Here is a 20,161-nt window from a genome sequence, read left to right as displayed (position 1 = left end):
CAGCATTCTTCATGCAGAATTGTGTTTCTCTCAACACAGGAGCCTCACTGTTTAACTAAAGCCAACACCTACCAATGCATTCTTGGCTTGTAAAACATTCCTCAGCATGGCGCGGAAGTTTTCATCGGGTTCGTCCTCACCCTCACTATTTGTCTCCAAAGCCTCCTTGTCACTCTCATCACTTTCTTCAGAGCTGTCTTCATCAGAGCTCTCCCCACTTTCTTCCTCTTGCTCCTGACAGACAATAAAATAAGTTTTTTTTCCCCTTTCAGCTATAATTCTTAGTCCCTTTTTAGTTTTATGTTCCATACTATAAGAGGGAAAGAAGTGTACTGGTGGGTTGGGAGGTCATACAAATCAAGATAAATAAGTGAACGGGTAGGGAAAAGGAATCACTCTTAAGAACTACAATGATTGGACAGGATTTGGTATCCCATTAATCTTATTGTAGCCAATCTTATTGTACACATGTTATACTCTGACAATAAAGATAATAATAATAGTAATAGCACTTAGACTTACCATGTTTCTCATATAACAAGGCCGGGTCTTATTTTTTTGGAGCCCCGAAAAAATTGCTAGGCCGTCTTTTCGGGGGTGACTTAATTCCCCCCCCCTTGCATCTTCGGGCAGGAGGCGACGGCTTGGATGTTGACCTCGGCGTTGGTGGGGCACTTCGTATTGGGGTCAACGCAGGCAGCACCATATCCGAGTGTGCAACAAAAGTACTTCCTAATGGCAAGCCCCCCACCACCATTCCCATTTTGCATGTTTTAATATAGGCCTTAATTTGGGGGGAGGGGCTTAATTTCATTTCATGCCTATAAAACATGCTGGGACTTCCTATTAGGGGAGGCCATATTGTTGGAGAAACAGGATATATACCGCTTCACGGTGCTTTATAGCCCACTCTAAGCAGTTTACAGAGTCAGCCTATCGCCCCCAACAATCTGGGCCCTCATTTTACCCACCTCAGAAGGATGGAAAGCTGAGTCAACCTTGAGCCTGCCAAATTTCAGGCAGCCAGCAGGCAGCAGAAGTAGCCTGCAGTACTGCACTCTAACCAATGTGCCACCATAGCTGTCAGGACTCTCTCAGATGACAAAGCAAAATACTCAAGGGTCTATTTCCCAAGATAAATGAAGGTTCACCAGTTTGTAGCCAAACTATAAAACAATAATGAAAGAATTCCAGAGATTGCTGGATATCATTGAGCGCTCTAATTATTTTACAACCAATATTCCAATGTTTTTACTTCTCTCTCCCATTTATTCATGTGACGGGTTAGAAACAATTCTATTTAGGCAGGACATAATTTCTATCTGTTCCTTGTTATAATCACAGCCTATGTTAATATTGGGTTGTTGACTTTTGACCGTATGACAACTAGCTTTCACAATAATAGGACTTACCGTATTTTTTTGTGACAATTTCTTTCTCTTCTTCTCTGTTTCTTCCATGACAACAACAGCAGTTTCTTCATCCTGGTCTTGTTGTGGATCCAGAACCTTTGAGACAATTTTATTTTTATCAAATTCCAATGCATTATCTCTGAAAAGAAACAAAGCAACATCTTCCCAGAGCAGGCCTGCCACAACACAGGCCTGCTCTGGGAAGCTGTTGCTTTGTTTCTTTTGCCTGTCAGGATCCAACATTTTCTAGTTGCTCCTGAACATTAGTAACATTGCTAATCAAGTGGTGAAGGCATCAGGATAAAACCTGGGAGATTGTGAGTTGTAGTCCCGCATTAGGCATAACAGCTGATTTTGGCCAGATACACTCACTCTCAGCGCAGTCCACCTCACATAAATTTTGTGGAAGGAAATAGAAGGAAATTCACCATCCTATTTATAAATAATAGCAATAGCACTTACATACCACTTTACAGTGCTTTACAGCTCGCTCTAAGCGGTTTACAGAGTCAGCCTCTTGCCCCCAACAATCTGGGTCCTCATTTTACCCACCTCGGAAGGATGGAAGGCTGAGTCAACCTTGAGCCTGGTGGGATTTGAACTGCCAAATTGCAGGCAGCTGGCTGCAGAAGAAACTTACAATACTGCACTCTAACCACTGCGCCACAGAGGTTCCTAATACTAATAATACTACTAATAAACAGGATAAAAATTAAAACAAAATAATGTTAAACAGCTCCTGGCATGGTCAATAGGCTGCTTACTCCACAGTGTAAATGGAAGTTATTTTCAGCAGTATCAGTTTATTCGTATTCAAGCATAAAGATATTTAACCATCTATTAAAGTTTCTATAATGTTGGACTATTAACTATCACTTGTTCTTTCAAAGAGCAGCAAAGGTCCCATTCTCCAATTTTACATTCAAAACAAATCTATACTGTCCCCAACTTACGACCACAATTGAGCCTAAAACTTATGTTGCTAAATGAAAAATTTGTTAAGTGGGTTTTGCCCTGTTTTTACAACTTTTCTTGCCATTGTTGTTAAGTGAATCTCTGCAGCTGTTAAATTAGTAACACGGCTGTTAAGGGAATTTGACTTTGCTTGTCAGAAGGTCATTAAAAAAATCAACATTACCCAGGACACTACAATCAGCATAAATATGAATCAGTTGTCTCAAGTATCTGAATGTAAATCACGTGACCATGAGGATGCTGCAATGGTCATAAGTGTGAAAAACAGTCCTGCGTTACTTTTTTCAATGATGTTATAACTTCGAATGGCCATTAAGCGAACTATTGTTAAGGCAAGGACTACCCGTAAATGTTTCAATTTAGGTATACAAAAATGGACCAAGCAAAAAAAATATCGGAGTAAGATTCAAAAATGGTTAGAAGAAATAACAAAGCAAAAAATTGAATTTCGACCAGAACTGTTTCTATTGGGTATAATTAAAGGAAAATATAGTAAAACTAATAGATATATTATTCTACACATAACAACTGCTGCTAGGATTATATACGCACGACACTGGAATGAGGGAGATACACCACAAGAGGGAGCAGTGATAAGGAAAATTCTAGACTGCGCAGAAATGGACAGGCTGACTTTAGAGTTAAAAGATAGAGAGGAATCGATACATTATTCAGTCTGGGACGCCTGGTATACATGGTTTGAAAATAGAAAGAGAAGTAATACTGTAATTAATTAGAGGATATGAAGTTATATATACTGAATGTAGAATTAATAGAAAATGTACTATGTAACAAGTGGTATAAATAAGGAGTAAGAAATGGTGAATTAATAGGAAAAGTAATATGTAATAACTGTAACATAATCAAAAATTAAGTATATGATTAAGAAATGTAAATGATGTCTTCAGGGTTAATACAAATGTACTTTTTATGGTTTTTATAAACTGTTGGAAAATTGAATAGTTGTTTTTTTTTAAATGGACCACTCGGTGAGCTGCATGGCCAAATGAGGATTTGAACCTAGGTCTCCCTGATCTCAGGCCTTAAAATCCAGACAGAGCATCAACCAACTCTCAAAAGACTCACGTCTAGGATGAGCTGCAGAGCAGCCTTCGTCATGTGTTGGCAGACAAGCCCAAACACGTTTTTACAGACCCGCCGAATCAGCCCACTAGACTGAGCTAGGAGAGAAAGCAGAACCTCCACGATCACTTCAACCCATGCTGGCTCCTCTTCAACCTCTGAGCAAAACAAAGGAAGAAAACCATATAATTAGCACTGATGTCCATAAGACTGGTCTTTCATGTCCTCCAGGTAATTTGGGAAAGGCTCTTTCAAAGGTCCAAGGCAGGACCTAGGGGGGAAAAGGACCACAGCACACACGCTCAGTAACAAATAACACAGCAACGGAACAGCAAACCAATCTTTAATCTTCAAAGCTGGTCCAGAGCCTTGGTACACAGTGAGTAGGAACAATGAAGTCCCTTGCAAAGTCAGTGCTAGGACCTTCCGCCTTTATAATCCAGGGACCACACCATCATGCCGTCCAGCCATGCACACCCAGTCACCCAACATCTGGTAGCCAGCATTTGTAGCTTTCTCTTCCTTCTACTGTAAGTGTCAGCTTTGGAAGCCATATTGAGACCAGATGCTCCCATGCTGCCACATTTGAGCCTGGGAAAGTGGGAGGGGGGAATTTATTGGAGTGTACGTAATTAGACATAATAACATTCTTTTTCTAATTCAAGGTCATGTTATTTTGCACATAAGAGAGAAGAAGTCTTAACTTGGGATGGATGGTGATTGGGCCATTTGATGTGGTGATGGGTGCAGGGGATGGATTTGTAGTTTTTACTTATTGTAAGGAAGCCCAGAACTTTCAGATTCGGGATTCCCCAGTTGTACCAGTTACTATCCAAATAAAAAGGAACCCTTGAGAAGATGTCTGTCTCTGAATTATTGGGAGGAGTGGAGGGTTGCTGGAACACTGACAGTAAGTTTTTAAAAAGATGTTGGATAACCATTTGTCTGAAGTGGTAGGGTTTCCTGCCTCTGTTGTTCTGTTCTGTTCTGTTCTATTCTATTATCATCAGCACTTTCCCCCTGCTGGAGCCATGTTCCGGCTCCTCGCACCGTTGGCAGCAACAGCAGTCCACTCTCGCCCATCTAAGCAACCAGCTGGCGAGCGATCAGCTGGCCAACACATCCCTGGCATCCTGGACCTCTCACAGCAGCAGTGGCAGCCTTCCCTCCCAACTGGAGGCCTGATCCACAAGGGACTAGCTGTTGAGCGGCCAGCTGGTGAGGAGAGATGGGAGTGCAGCAACTGGAAGTCCTGCCTTTGCAACTGCGGCCTCACCCATCGTTCCCACTGCTCCCTTGGTTCCCTCGGCTTCGTGTGGCTACCTCATTGGTTGCTTATGGACCCCTCCCCCACCAGGTATGGGCGAGGCCCGGATCAAGGCTCAACAGGCTCTTGCGCATCTCCAAATCATCAACCATCACACTGCCTGGAAATTTTAGAAGCCATCAACTCAATGCAACTGAAGGGTATGAAGTCAAGAAGACGATGAGACCTGAGATGGAAACTCACCAGTTGTAGCTGCCTTTTTCTTCTTGGGCTTCTCACCGAAGGCTCTCTTGATACAATTCTGGAGATCGTTCAGAAGGTTCACACACTCCGCTGGAGACTGCGTGTGAATTGCGGGATCCAAGAGGAAAGAAGAAAGCAAACCTATCAGTATTAATACAACTGCGTTTTTAATCTCGTTTTATTTCCCAAAAAAGTAAGGGTCACATACTCCTTCTGTGTATAAAATAAGTTAAGACTGGAGATACATACTGGTACTCCTCAGCTTAACAACAGTTTGTTTAGTAACTGTTTGAAGTTAACAACGGTACTGAAAAAAAGTGACTTATGGCCAGTTTTCACACTTACGACTGAACTGCTGAACTACAGTCAGTAAACAAGAGACTATAAGTCAAGAACTACCTGTAAAAAAGTCTGCCAGAAATGAATGAGAGATAAAAGTCTTTCGCTTCTCAATTCAACCCCTTTGTCACCACCTGAGGTTATAGAATTGTCACAGACACAAGGGAGAAAATGAATCCTACAATTCCTAATCAACAAATTATTCTCCACCCCATGTATTTTAAGAGTCAGGAATTTGCATGAATTCAGAGCTAAGTCTAAAACCTTTCTGGTATACTTGACGCTACCTTGAAGAGGTGAATACCGACCAACAGCAGCAGGTGTTGGAAGGCAGAAGTCTTCATGCTCTGGCCTTTTTTATCTCTTTTTTTCAGGGCTTCCACGGTCTGCAACATCCTGTGACAAGGAGACATCATGTTTGAGACCCAACAGTTCTGCATTTGATTTCAATTCCACACCACAGGGTGTCATGGAATCTCAAGAACTTTTGCAATAAGGTAATATCTTACTGTGCTGCAGCTGTGAAAAAAAGCCAACGCGGTTCTAGGCTGCATAAACAGAAGGGTAGAATCAAGATCACGTGAAATGTTAATACCACTTTATAATGCTTTTGGTAAAGCCACACTTGGAATACTGCACCCAGTTTTGGTCGCCACGATGTAAAAAAAATGTTGAGACTCTAGAAAACGTGCAGAAATGAGCAACAAAGATGATTAGGGTACTGGAGGCTAAAACCTTTAAAGAATGGTTGCTGGAACTGGGTGTATCTAGTTTGATGAAAAGAAGGACTAGGGGTGACATGGTAGCAGTGTTCCGATATCTCAGAGGTTGCCACAAAAAAAGGGAGTCAAGCTATTCTCCAAAGCAGCTGAAGGCAGGACAATAAGCAATGGGTGGAAACTAATCAAGGAGACAACCAGCGTAGAACTAAGGAGAAATCTCCTGTTACAACAATTAGAATCAGTGGGACAGCTTTCCTCCAGAATTTGTGGGTGCTCCAGTACTGGAGGTTTTTAAGAAGAGATTGGACAACCATTTGTCTGAAATGGTATAGGGCCATGATGGCGAACCTATGGCACACGTGCCACAGGTGGCACGCAGAGCCATTTGTTCCGGCACGCAAGCTGAAGGCAAACTTACCTCACTGTACATGCACGTGCCTCACAGCTGATAATAGGCCCGTTTTGTCACTTCCGGTATTTCCAGAAATACTGGAAGTGACAAAACGGGCCTATTGTTGTCCTGCAAAGCCTGCAGAGGCTTTCCTCAAGCCCCTGGGAGGCCGAGAAAGGCCTCAAACTGGCCAAAAAATCAGCTGGGAGGGGCAATGTAGATAAGGGGCAGTGGGAGGGGGATTGCATGCGCATGTGCAGGAGGCATGGGGGGGGGGGCGCTCAAGCACTGCCTTCAGGGTGCTGGCACACAAGTGCACATGCGCAAGCACACACACAATGTTTGGCACAGGAGCCCAAAAAGGTTAGCCACTACTAGTATAGGGTTTCCTGCCTAAGCAGGGGGTTGGACTAGAAGACCTCCGAGGTCCCTTCCAACTCTGTTATTCTATATGTAAAGATAAGGAATTAAATGGAATCAGCATAAAGGCCCAGCCCTTTCCTCTCTTTTCATTAGGAGGATGGCAAGGGATTGCATCTTTGCCCTAAATATCTGAGCTGGCTATGGAACACTAGTTATAAACACTCAGCAACGGCAAATAAAAATTAGAGAATGAATGATGGTATTATTAACATGCCAAAAAGATATAATGATTATCAGTGAAATAATAAAATTAATAATAATATAAATATTAATAATAAAATTAAACAATGAGTAACTCAATAATGAAAGAATATATTTTAATATAAGCATGTTTATTAATAGTAGAATTACATGGATTGGATGAATGGAAGGAAAACGAATAGATCTACCCTATGTGGTATTAGAATTGTATATTGAAACACTGAATAATGAAAGAATGAAGGATGAAACTTTAATATATACATATGTGAAGTTAAATAAGGGAAATATGAATAATAAAGCAGGTGGAAGATGGAAGACAAAAAAGAAACGTCTTTGAATACCACAGTGACATGAATAAAAGTTAGAATAGAAATAGAAATAAGAGGGGAACAACAATATACATGTATAACAAGATATATGTAATAATAAATGGGAGGCTTAGAAATTGAATGGTGGTAGTGTTATTTATGTTTAATTAATATGAAACAATGAAAATGGAATGTAGTAACTATTATGTGTATTTGTACCAAAATGTTTGATACCCAGGTATCACATTGTATAAGCAATATAAAACCAAAAACTTGACAAAAAATAAAGGCAACAGCAAATGAGAATACTGATGGCAAACGTTAACCTTCCGGCCCACCCATTCTGGGTAATCAAGAATGGCTGGAAGCTAAAGTTGGAGCAGGTTCATCTTCCTACTAAACGGCCTATTTTTACACACAGGGACTTCATTTATCCCTATAGGTAGCCTTTCCTTAACAGTGGCAACATTATGATATTAGTTCTAGCACTTTCCAATTACCGTTAAGCAAATCTCGCGACACCATTAAGCATGTCACATGATCACCATTGTTGACCTCCTGCCAGATTCCCCATTGTTGGAACCTGGCAACCGAAGTCCCAAACCAGATAAGGCTACTGAGGGATGCTTAACCATCATAACTGTGAGCTGGTTGCCAACTGCCAAAATCAGTCACGTGACTGCAGGGATGCTGTAATGCAGAGGTCTCTAAACTTGGCAACCTTAAAACTTGTGGACTTCAACTGGCTGGAGAATTCTGAGAGTTGAAGTCCACAAATATTAAAGTTGCCAAGTAATGGTTAGAACTTTGAGGACTGGCCATAAGTATCAGTTGCTCAACATCAGTGTAACTGAACAGTTATTGAACTAATTAGTTATTGACTAATCAAGGGACTGCTTGTATAAGAAAGATCGTTCTACTGTGATTCTCACCTTCTTTTAAGCACACTAAACCAGCAATCTAACCCCAAGTGATATGATCCAACTAATTCAATGATCCAATTGCTCCTCGCAATGGACAGATCATTCCTACCACCTGCCAAGTATAGCAAAAAAATACATGGCCCTATCAGAGAAAAGAGTGTCTTACTGAAGCAGAGGATAGAAAAGATTCATAGCTAACAATCTGGTGCTCTGTAATGTCACCAAGGAAGCCATTTTGTTTGAGACAGCCCACAACATCCTTGCCAACATTCCAAATAAACTGGGGATCCCTGCCGTGCAGGGAAACTTACTTCTCCCAAGCCTGTCGCTCTTCGTCATTAAATGGAACCACCATCTTGATCTGTTCCTGGTGAGAAAGGAGGAGGTTGGCGTATTGCACAACACAGTGGATCCAGGGGTCCCCACTAGCTGTCAAACCATGGAGGTGCTTTTTCCTCATTTCTTCTGCTTCAGCTGAGTCTCCCAGGGCAGGCATTGTGTTCAAATGCTGAAGCAAACTGCAGAGAAAAAAGAAATTGCTCTGCCATACAACAGACTCATGACTGAATTTCAAGCTGACATTAATAAGTGCTTCAAAATATTCAAATAGTGCCGTGTGGTTTTTCTCCTGATTTAAACACTCCTGGCTCAGGAATAATAGAGAGCCAGTTTCTCCAACAGAGAATTCTATCATCTTTCCCACACTCCATTTTTATATTTCCAGAGGTCACCGTGGTCATTGCTAGATGAGTGGGAAATAGTCCTATTGTTGTTTTAAAATAAGCATTTTTGTATTTCAAATAACCTAAGATGGCAGATATCGTCTTTCATGTTTCAGGGACCTCAATTTTTGCCACAGTAATTCTAAAACCCAACCTGAATTATTAAAAACCTAAATTCAATGCAAACATCTTCATATATCTTTGTGACATCCATGTCCCGCTTTTCCTCCCTGAGTTTAAAACATGGTGCACGATTCCTCTCCATAATAACTTTTGAAGTAAACCAGCCAGGAAGCAATTGTCCCAAAGTCACTTAACTGATCTTCATGGCTCAGTGGGTATTTTAAACCCCTTTCCAACCCTAACACAACCCTTTAACATATGGGCTATTTTTTAAAATAATCAATTATTAGATTTTTATCCTATTCATATTACTTTACTAGCCAATAACCTGGCATTGCCCGGGTATTTATTTATCGTAATCCTGTATTAGACAGGAAAAGCCCTCATTTCGGCAACAATCCAGAACAAACGCAATTTCTAATGTTGGATTTTCCCCCTTACCAGGGAGAGACCCCTTGTGGAGTACTGTGAAGCTGTTACCATGGCAACTCAACAGCGCTGTTCAGTAGAAGCCATTTTAAGACAGTAAGGTAGAAGCCATTTTAAGGCACAACAGTCTGTATCTCAACACAGCACATACCCTGAGGAGTGTTAAGAGTGTTTTACCCCCATAGTATTTGTTTCCAGAGAGTAAGTAATCTGTGTACCAAGTTTGGTTGAAATTGCTCAAGTTGTTCCAGAGTTATGCTGGAAAACACACACATACACACCCTTTTTATATATATAGATAGATAAGTAACTCAAGATGATGAATATAGACAATACATCTTTCTCCTATCTTCCCCACAACAATCCAATGAGATGGGTTGGGCTGAGATAGAGTGACTGGTGTAAAGTCAGCCAGCTGGTTTTCATGCCTAAGGCAGGATTAGTACTCAAGTCTCCTGGTTTCTTCAGGCCAGCATTTTAACTGCTAAACCAAACTGACCCTCCAATTACTAATATTTTTATACTAGTCTTCCCAGTGAGCCAAGCAAAAAAGAAGCCACATCTGATACCTGAAAAATGAGTCTGCAGCTACTGCACGAGATTGTTCATTCAAAGGAACCGAAGGAGAACTTTTTGTTTCTGTTATCTTCAGAAATCGTTTCTTGGTCTCAAAAAAAGCATGAAAGAAGCAGAATCTGAAAGAGTGAGAGTTTTCTCAATACATGGATAGAAGCTGGTCTTAATCATATTAAACAGAAACACATCCTACCATGTGATCTGTCATGCAATGTTTAACCATGGTTGGGTGTGAATAAATAAGCCAGCTGAATTTACTCAGCCCTCAGCCATATTTCATGATTTGTAAACCACACAAGTTAAATTTAAACCAAACAGACATTCTTACAATGTAATCCAATCCAAAAACCTTTGACAGAATCTTTAGAAGCTTGGTAGGGATACAAGAATACCAGTTTGGAAAACTAATTTCATATCCTCATTTGTTATAAGCTTAAAACTGGAACAAAAACACCCATCCTGCACATGAGACAGTTTGTAACAGAGGCTGACAAAGTAATGGCTATAGCTCCATAAGCACTCGTGATGTTCCCAAAAGGTGCCCAGCATTCCCTAAAACTAAATGATGTAAGATAAAAATGATCCAACACTCACAAGGTCATTAAACCTTGTCAGTTTTCAGCATTTATATAATAGCTTTTTCAAAGTCCTTGGGATGAAATCATTTAAACCTTATATGATTTACAAATTTGAAAAATGTTGGTCATTTTTAGAAAACACATATTACTACCCACTTTAGGTACCTAAAAAGGCTGCCAAGTAGAGTGTAGTAGCTATTGAGATCCTATAGATGGTGCTAGATGCTAGCAGAAAACTGCCGTGTTTAAAACCTATACAGGGCCTCTTGGCTACTTGCATGATCTCATTCCTTATATCTTGGTGAAGGTGGAAAGTCCTGGACTTTCCAGACATATAAGTGATCTCATTTACTAACATCACCACTAGTATTAAGGACTGCACGACAGATCACCACTAGTAGTGAGATGGGAGGTTGTACCACGTGGTATCTATTCTCCAACTCAAATACTTTATCTATGTTACTCTTCCTTGCTTGTAGAAATGGTTTAAAAGTAATAAACACCACGTATTTGGTCTGACATCTTGGCACCCTGCACAATGACTGATCTTTGAAATCCATCAGTAGAAAAATTAAATTTTGTTTCAAACAAAATTTCCCAATGGTCCAGAGGCCTCCCCTGGGCCTCTGGGAGGGCGAAAACAGCCTCCCCCGGGCTCTGGAGGCCTACCGGAAGCCGGAAACAGGCCCATTTCCAGACTTCCGAAAGGCACGTTTTCCCCACTCCCAGAGACTCTGCGCGGACCCTGCACATTTGCCTCCATTGAAAATGGGCCATGTGGAGACTCCTGGGTGGATGAAGGGTGGGCGGGGCCAGACAGTTGGTTGAAATACCGGTTCTGCGAATCAGATTTAACATCCGGTTTGCCTGAACTGTCCCAAACCAGTAGAATCCTACCTCTGACTGGCTCCACCCCCATCTATTCTCTGCCTCCCGAGTCCCAGCTGATCAGCTGAGTCTTCTTTTGTTGCCCTGCACAGGAGAATGGAGCTGGAAAGCAGGTTAGTGGAGTTGGGAGGGAGTGGAGATTTTGCAGTATCCTTCCCCTGCCATACCAAACCACGTCCACCAAGCCACGCCCACAGAACCAGTAGTAAAAAATGTTGAACCCCACCACTGCTACAGTGTGAGATGTTGTATCTAAGAAGCTATCATGGTTACTTTTTTGACCTCCCCTCCTCTAAATGTATCCACTCATCTTGTTTCCTTTACCTGCAAATGTCCATGACAAGCTCATCCTCCTTGTTGACCTGAGGGTGTTCAGCAATTCCAATGAGGCGGCCGATGATCCATTTTCTTAGCCGTGTGATGCTGTGGTCGGTTACGCTGATTGACCGAAAGAGAGCAGCACAATGCCATTAACAGCTCTTTCATGATATTATGTATTTCTTTAAAATCTTAATCTATTGCCTGTCCTCCAGCTCCTCTCTGGGCAATTTTAACACATTAAAATAATTTGATACCATACAAAGGACAATAAAGCCTGCAGGACACCAATGAAGCTAACATCCATTATCTCCTTTAGTTATACGAAAGAGTGACTATTAATAATGGGCCAGTATGATGGGACTTGTCATAATGAACCCTTTGGGGAAAGGGGCAGCTGCTACTCTCAGATGTTCATCACAGTGATTTACAATATTTTCATCAATTTGCCTAATTTGCATAATAGTATCCTTACACAATTGATGCAAATATCCCAATTGTAAAGTTAAAGTTAAATTGATGTGCATTTAACTACTCACTTAGGTTATTTCCAATGCAACTGATTTGTCCATTAGTTTGGAGGATACTTGGAGAGAAATATAGCTCTTTATATCCAGAGTCTAACTGGACATCTGTAAATTGAGGTTTTATTACCTTATTACAGAATATTAAATGCTAATAGAGATAGGATTCAGGCAACTGTATTGAAACCGGGGCGCAACCTCTTAGATAAAGCTAACAGCCTTCAGCCAAGCCTTCCAAAGGCTCCCTTATCCTGCAATGAATATTCTCCAACTATCCCAAAGGGAAAGAGAGGCTCACCTGCTCGTTCTCTTCTCATTCTGTCTCTTGGTAGCAAAATCCACACAGCAGTCCAGGTCTGGATTGAGAAACATGTTCTTCAGCCAGTCAATGTACTTAAGCAGAGCAGTGGGAAGAAGATGCCTCACCACTTTCCAGAAAGTGGGCACAACTGGATAACCTTGGTTGGTGAGAGTGGAGAAGGCAACCACCACTGCCAACTGATTCTCAGGGCTGCTGCATCCCTCTAGGAACGAGTCAACGTAGGTGTCCATCTCTGGGGCAAATTTAAACCTCTCAGGCAGCTAAAATACACAGGGGGGTGAGGACCACAAAGAGGGTTATGGCTTAATAACTAAAGATTGTTGCACCTTCCGATATGACCATCCATTTATTCATTCATTCATTCATTCACTTTCATGCATTTATAAGGCTGCTTAACTCAAGCAGGGTTACACACTGGGCCAATGTGTAACAAAAGTAAGCAATGACAAAAAACCACCCCACATCATTGAAACACACACACATGTGGGGGACTTAAACAATCTTTACTTTTCTAGGTCTTTCTATAGAAAATCAGAAGTTTTGACACTGATCGCAAGTATCTGGGGGCCAAACAATAGGGACTGGTCAGTTGTCCATCAAAATCTGAAGACTGAACCTGGGATATTCTACCTGTCAGCCTTCAAGATCTTCTACTACTGCTTTGCATCTTTTGGCTGCCATAAGTAACGGGGGGAGGAGGGGGGATAATGTCTGGGAAGAGAGCTGGAGGTGTTACATTTTTGTGTTGTGTAAATGAGAAGTGGGGGGGGGAGTATAAATTCCTGCTTAAGTTTCTATTTCTCGCTTAGCTTTCTTTTCTCTGCGCAGCTGCAAACCTTTATCAAAATATGCCAAGCTCAACGGACAGAGGCCTCATCACCACCTGAAGATGTCCACGTGATCATATTCAGAACTTTTAATTGGAAGAATCTTTTGAACTATGGGGGGTGGGAACAATTCCATCACTTTGCATATCTGATTTGCGCACCTTATTTCTCAGATTCAGAATTCTACTGATGCTACCCCTTCATTTTCAGTAAAAGAAATCTTTTCTCTAATCTAAAGAGTCTAAGTATTTCTTTCTTGAATCTTGAATGGAGCACCACCTGATGCTACCTACAATTTTAAATTAGAATAGAATCAGAATAGAATAGAACTGGAAGGGACCTTAGAGGTCTTCTAGTCCAGCCCTCTGATCAAGCAGGAGACCCTATACCATTTCAGACAAGTGGCTGTCTAGTGTTTTCTTAAAAACCTCCAGTGATAGAGCGCCCACTATTTCTGAAGGCAAGCTATTCCACTGGTTGACTGCCCTCACTGTTAGGAAGTCTCTCCTTAATTCCAGAACTCGTTGATTCATTTCCAACTATTGTTTCTTGTCCTGCCCCCGGTGCTTTGGAGAATAATTTGACCCTCTTCTTTGTGGCAGCCCCTCAAATACTGAAATACTGCTATCATGTCACCCCTAAATCTTCTTTTCTTTAGACTAGCCAAACCCAAAACTGTTCTTCATATGGTTTGGCATCCACTCAAATCTCACTGAGATCTCACAACAGTGACTTTACCTTACTCGTGACAACGTGGAACCCATACTGACGCATAACTTCACCTTGAAGAACCATCTTTAGCTGGCTGAGAGAAAGAAGCGGCAGGGCACTGCCCAGCAATCGAAAACACATGTAGCTAAAGGAAGAACAGACATTTGGGTCAAAAGGAAATCAAAGCAACAGAAATGTGGGACAAGTAAATAAGGCATTCTGCACTGGTTCTGGATCAAAAGTCAGACTGAACATGCTCAAGAAAACCACTGAAGCTGCATTTATGTAAATTTTTAAAATTATTCAGCAAATTCAAGGTTTATTCCTAATTAAATACGTAGGGGTTGTAATTTCAAAACTATAAATTTAAGATTCTGTTCCTGCCCTCTGGAACATTTCCTTGATGTCTACATAGCCCCCAATATTGTTATACACTCATAAATCCAAATCTCATTTTTATTTTTTAAGCAGGCCTTACAGCAAGGTGGTTTATTGCCCCATTCTCTGTTAGATATTTGATACAGGTTGTAATTGTTTGTGCTGTTCTGTGGACATGAATCATAGTAACTTTATTATTTGTTAGTTGTTTCTCTTCTTTATTCATGTTTTATAAAACCCTTGAGTTACTATTGCAATTGAATCAATATTCATTCACTACACAAATAAATATGTTATTGTTAAAATAAGGGTATGAGCATGTGAACGAAGGCATGGAACATATTAATTTTAAAGTGTCTGATGCTATAACATATGTAAAGGTAATCCTCAACTTGTGACTGATCACGTAGCATCCGTTCAAAGTTATGACCTATCTGAAAAAGGAAACTAATGGCCAGGATCTGAAGTTCTAATGGTCAGATTTCCACCCCCCACAGGTCAGGACCTTGCCAGCATGATTGCATCTACAGTTGTTGGTATCATCCCACAGTCATGTGACCAGGTTTTCTCATGTTTTTACAAAAACTGGCACTTTCAGTTCTTGACAAAACTACGCCCTAAGGAACAATATGTTCACTTAATGACTAAAGCATTTTTAAAACTATTGTTTCAATTAGACCCAGTCATGTTGCGACCATTACGATTTAAAGCAGAGGTGGTAAAGTTCAGCAGGTTCTGACCATTTCTGGAGAACCAGTAGCAGAAATTTTGAATAGTTTGGAGAACCAGCAAATACCACCTCTGACTGGAGATTTTACGGTATCCTTCCCTAGCCATGCCTACTAAGCCACACCCACAGAAACCAGTAGTAAAAAAAATTGAATCCCGCCACTGACTTACAACCATAATGGGCAGGTTCCATGAGGACTTAACTACCTGTAATAAGTAGGACCAGAATTAAAAACAAGACTAAGTCTAATTTTGTATTTTATCTGTAACTGTTTTTCACACTTATGACCATTTCAGCATCCTCATGGTCACATGTTCAAAATTCAGACACTTGGCAACTGGCTCATATTTATGATGGTTGCAATGTCAATCTTCTGACAAGCAAAATTAATGGGGCAGCCAGATTCATTTGACAATTGTGTTACTAATTTAACAACTGCAGTGATCCACTTAAAAACTGTGGTAAGAAAGGTCATAAAATGGGACATAACAACTATCTCGCTTAGCAACAGAAAATTTGGGCTCAGATATGGATGCAAGTTGAGGACTTATCTATATTACGCCTATTCATTACAGTATTCAGAGTCTCAGCATTCTCCAGGTGAAAAAGGGCAAAGATAATTTCAGGCTGAAAGATAGTCAAATTATTTCAACATACCTGCAGGGTCCAACATTTTCTTTAAGCAGCCCGTTTTCTACAGCTTCTTTCCAGAACAGTTCAAAAGTTCCTTCTCTCAATGCCACTTTCATCAGGTCCAGTCCTACAGCTGGAAGAACTTTGTCCTTCCTCTCTGATTTGGCTGCCATTTTCAAAACTTCCACAATCCTAATGAGAAAAACAACAGGATCTTCATTATTCTTGCTGTTGTTATTCCAAAGAGATCTACCTGCACGAGATGACCAGGCTGAGCAGAGGGGACGGGGGTTGTCAAACACTTCATCATTCACTAGTCTCTTCATGTCCACAAGTGATCTAAGTCCAGGCCACCTTGAATTCCTTCTACCCTTATCTACCACCAATTTCCCTTGACTGTTAGCAGTTCAGATTCTTGTAGGGAGCTTAAGCTCGCAATAAATCTTTATACTCATTTGAACTGCCTGGATCTCCTGATTTCCCTGGTGCCTGACATTAATCTGAACTACTAACAACCAAGGGAAATTAGCAGAAATTAAGAATAGAAGGAATTCAAAAATATGTCTGGTAAATGTTGGAAATGTAACCAAAAATCTGGCACATATTATATCATATGTGGTAGACATGTGCTAAAGGGGAAAAAAAATGGGCAAAAATTCACATGTGACTAGAAAAGATATCAGAAAAACATGTAGATCTTAAACCTGAACCTTTTTTTATTAGGTATAGTGCCAGAAAAATTTGATAAACAAAGTGTATATTTAATATTGCATGTATTAACAGCTGTGAGGATTGTATTTGTGCAGTATTGGAAAAATGGAGAAACACCACTAGATGAAGAGATAATTAAGAAGATATTGGACTGTGCAGATATGGACAGACTTACATTGAAGATTAAACAGAAAGACGATACAGAAGGCTATCAAACGTGGAATTTATATTATCAATGGCTGGGGAAAAGGGGGTAAAGATTATGAATATAATTTGTATCGTTAAGCAAACAAAATAACCCAGACAACACAATGTTTATTAAGCACCAATTAAATGTAATAGTAGAAAATTAATAAAACTTGATGAAAAAAAAGAATAGAAGGCATTCGAGATGGGCTGGACTTAGATTTCTTATGGGGACAAAGGGACTCTTGACTGATGATGCATTTGACCCCTCCCTCAGGCTCAGCCTGGTCATCTCCTACACCAGGGGTCTCCAACCTTGGCCACTTTAAGACTTGTGGACTTCAATTCCCAGTGTTCCTCAGCCAGCTGGGAGTTGAAGTCCACAAGTCTTCAAGTGGCCAAGGTTGGAGACCCCTGTCCTACAACACAGGTTTCCAAACTTGGCAATTTTAAGACTTGTGGACTTCAACTCCCAGAAGTCCACAAGTCTTCAAAGTTGCCAAGTTTGGGGACCCCTGTCTTATACTATCTTAATTACTGCTGGGAATAAGGAAAAAAAAACCTAAGAAAACAAGAAGAAAGAATTTAGAAAGCAGGCGTTTGCTAAACAAAACCCTTGATTCAGGCAACTGGTTTACACACAGAGCCAAGTTAAAATGTGTAAACCCAGTCAAATTAGATTACTTAAGTAAAGCACAGTTTAAAAGAATCCGTAACTTGCTACAATGCGCAAGCCAAGTCAGAGACTTAGAGAATTTCTTCCCAAGACAGGGATATTTCTTATCCTTACTTGGGATAATTGAACCATAAAATATACGCGCTTCTTCTCCCTTATCACCCTTTCCCTGGAAACAGAAGTACAGTAAAGGTAGTCTTTGCCTTACAGCCACAATTGGGACTGGGATTTTGGTTGCTAAGAAATATGGCCATTAAACGAATCATGTGAAAACCCAATTTATGAGGTTTTTTTTTAAAACACATTTGTTAAATGAATCACACAGTCAAAGGAATCACATGGTTGTTAGGTTAATCTGGCTCTCCCCCCATTGATTTTGCTTGTCAGAAATCAGCTGGGAAGGTCATAAATCATAATCATATGGCTACAGGATTTTGCAATCGGTCCTAAAAGTGAATCCATTGCCAAGCACTCAAGCTGCAATATGTGACCATGATGGATAAGTCATAAGTCACTTTTTCCATGCCTATGTAATTCTAAACTATTGTTAAATGAATGGTTGTTAGTTGAGGACAACCTGACTGCAGTCCATTTCTAGTTAACCAGTAATTTTCAATAGGAAGACAGGAATCTGCCATGTATGTAGGGTGAGATAGTTTTACATTAGTTTTACTGACCTGGGGATGTTTTGTGCTGTCACAACGGCAGTTGTGCCCAAGAGGACCTTCAGCTTTTCTGGTCCAAGAACTTTGGGGAATTTTTGGATGCCCACCAACAGGAGGTACAATTGACCAGGAGTGCTGAAAGCTGCAGTAAGTTCATCCTCCAAGATATTGTAAAGCACCTTTTCAAAGACAGTCTCTGGGATCTAGAAACAACAATGCCCCAGGGGGAAACATTGTGGTATGAACAATGCATATCAGCAGACTTTTATCTATGCACAATTATATTTTGCCTTTATATCAATGATGTTACGCAGTAGAAATCAGCTACTTCACTAGTCAGTAGTCACTGTTGGGACAAGGGTAGGTATTCAGAAGGACTAGGGGTGATATGATAGCAGTCTTCCATATGAGGGGCTGCCACAAAGAAAAGAGGGGTCAACCTATTCTCCAAAGCACCTGAGGGCAGGGCAAGAAGCCATGAATGGAAATTAATCAAGGAGAGAACCAACCTGTCAAGCCGGAAATTGACATATGTGTAGCCATTTTAGTTAGACTTAGTATATAATCTTTTTCTTACTTTCTCTGGCAGTCATGAGGGAAAGATTTGGGGCTTGCAACATTCCTAAGGGGGGAGGAGTGGAGATAGAGTTGTTTAGGCTAGGTGACTCTTCTTCCCGTGGGAAAATGAGCTGTTCGTGCTCAGGCCCCTTGAGGTGGAGATTTATGACATCAAGCAACGTTGAATTACCTATTGGAGAATGTGATTTTGGGGGGTTGTTGCTAACTTCTAATATTGTGGGGTAATTCCGGGTTGTGTCAGATCCGGAATTACCATGAACTTTGCCAATTTGATGCTTTCCTAAATAAAAGAAATTGTCTTGGAAGATGGACTTGGTTCTTTTTTTTTTTTATGGATTTCATCACTTGGAAACCTGACACAATCTAGAACTAAGGAGAAATTTCCTGACCATTAGAACAATTAACCAGTGGAACGACTTGCCTTCAGAAGTTGTGGGTGCTCCAACACTGGAGGTTTTTAAGAAGAGATTGGACAGCCATTTGTCTGATATGGTATAATGTCTCCTGCCTGAGCAGGGGGTTGGACTAGAAGACCTCCAAGATCCCTTCCAACTCTGTTATTCTTGTCTATTAGCATCCCATTAATATCAAGCTGGCCACTTACAGTATATGAAACAAAATGTTTAACTAAAATGAATGTTGGTCTGATACAGCAAGGTTTTCAAAGTTACCGATGGCAAGAACAAAGTGCTTTTTGCCAAGGATTGTAAAGGGCAGGCAGACATTAAGAGGGAAGACAGTCTTTCAAACACCCTCAGCTTAAACCGCATAATGTTTTGTGATCTGGAAGAACAGATTAAAACTGTAACAGGGGAATCATATATTCTTAGAATACTGATCAACAGTCTGAACCTTTTTCTTCTTAGGTCTATTGGAACCTGTCCCTCTCTCATTGGTGGCTAATGTCATAGCCGTTACAAAATTATTTGCCCTTTATTTCTCAACACTGTAAATAGAAGCAGCAATGATGTGTGCGTATAGATTGGTCATTCTCCACCTTCTTACCTTAAAGCAGATGTTTTCCAAAAGCTAATGCTTTTAACAAGGTCCCCTTTTTTGCAATTAGAATAGGATAACAGAGGTGGAAGGGACCTTGGAGGTCTTCTAGTCCAACCCCCTGCTTAGGCAGGAAACCCTACACAACTTCAAACAAATGGTTATCCAACATCTTTTTAAAAACTTCCAGTGTTGGAGCATTTACAACTTCTGGAGGCTAGTTGTTCCACTGATTAATTGTTCTAGTTACCAGGAAATTTCTCCTTAGTTCTAGGTTGCTTCTCTCCTTGATTAGTTTCCAT

At 40.7% G+C, this 20,161-nt stretch overlaps 1 protein-coding gene across 2 annotated transcripts in view; it reads right to left on the bottom strand.

Annotated features, from left to right (window-relative positions):
- MYBBP1A (MYB binding protein 1a) overlaps nt 1-20,161 on the bottom strand; it is a 78,202-nt gene that overhangs the window by 45,192 nt on the left and 12,849 nt on the right. Inside the window, exons 6-17 of one of the 2 annotated variants that reach the window (XM_026708519.2) lie at nt 18,297-18,487; nt 16,071-16,238; nt 14,333-14,450; nt 12,744-13,027; nt 11,928-12,041; nt 10,131-10,256; nt 8,599-8,805; nt 5,607-5,715; nt 4,981-5,077; nt 3,474-3,628; nt 1,413-1,508; nt 73-234 (exon numbers count right to left, since the gene is read on the bottom strand). In XM_026708519.2, coding sequence (XP_026564304.1) covers nt 73-234; nt 1,413-1,508; nt 3,474-3,628; nt 4,981-5,077; nt 5,607-5,715; nt 8,599-8,805; nt 10,131-10,256; nt 11,928-12,041; nt 12,744-13,027; nt 14,333-14,450; nt 16,071-16,238; nt 18,297-18,487 — 1,827 coding nt within the window. The remainder of the gene's footprint in view (nt 1-72; nt 235-1,412; nt 1,509-3,473; nt 3,629-4,980; nt 5,078-5,606; nt 5,716-8,598; nt 8,806-10,130; nt 10,257-11,927; nt 12,042-12,743; nt 13,028-14,332; nt 14,451-16,070; nt 16,239-18,296; nt 18,488-20,161) is intronic. The other variant, XM_087926572.1, reaches the window with a different exon arrangement.

Source organism: Pseudonaja textilis, chromosome 1 (assembly GCF_049901715.1).
Source record: "Pseudonaja textilis isolate UNSWEBS1 chromosome 1, rPseTex1.2, whole genome shotgun sequence".
Taxonomy (NCBI): domain Eukaryota; kingdom Metazoa; phylum Chordata; class Lepidosauria; order Squamata; family Elapidae; genus Pseudonaja; species Pseudonaja textilis.
This window is presented reverse-complemented; position numbering and strand designations above follow the sequence as displayed.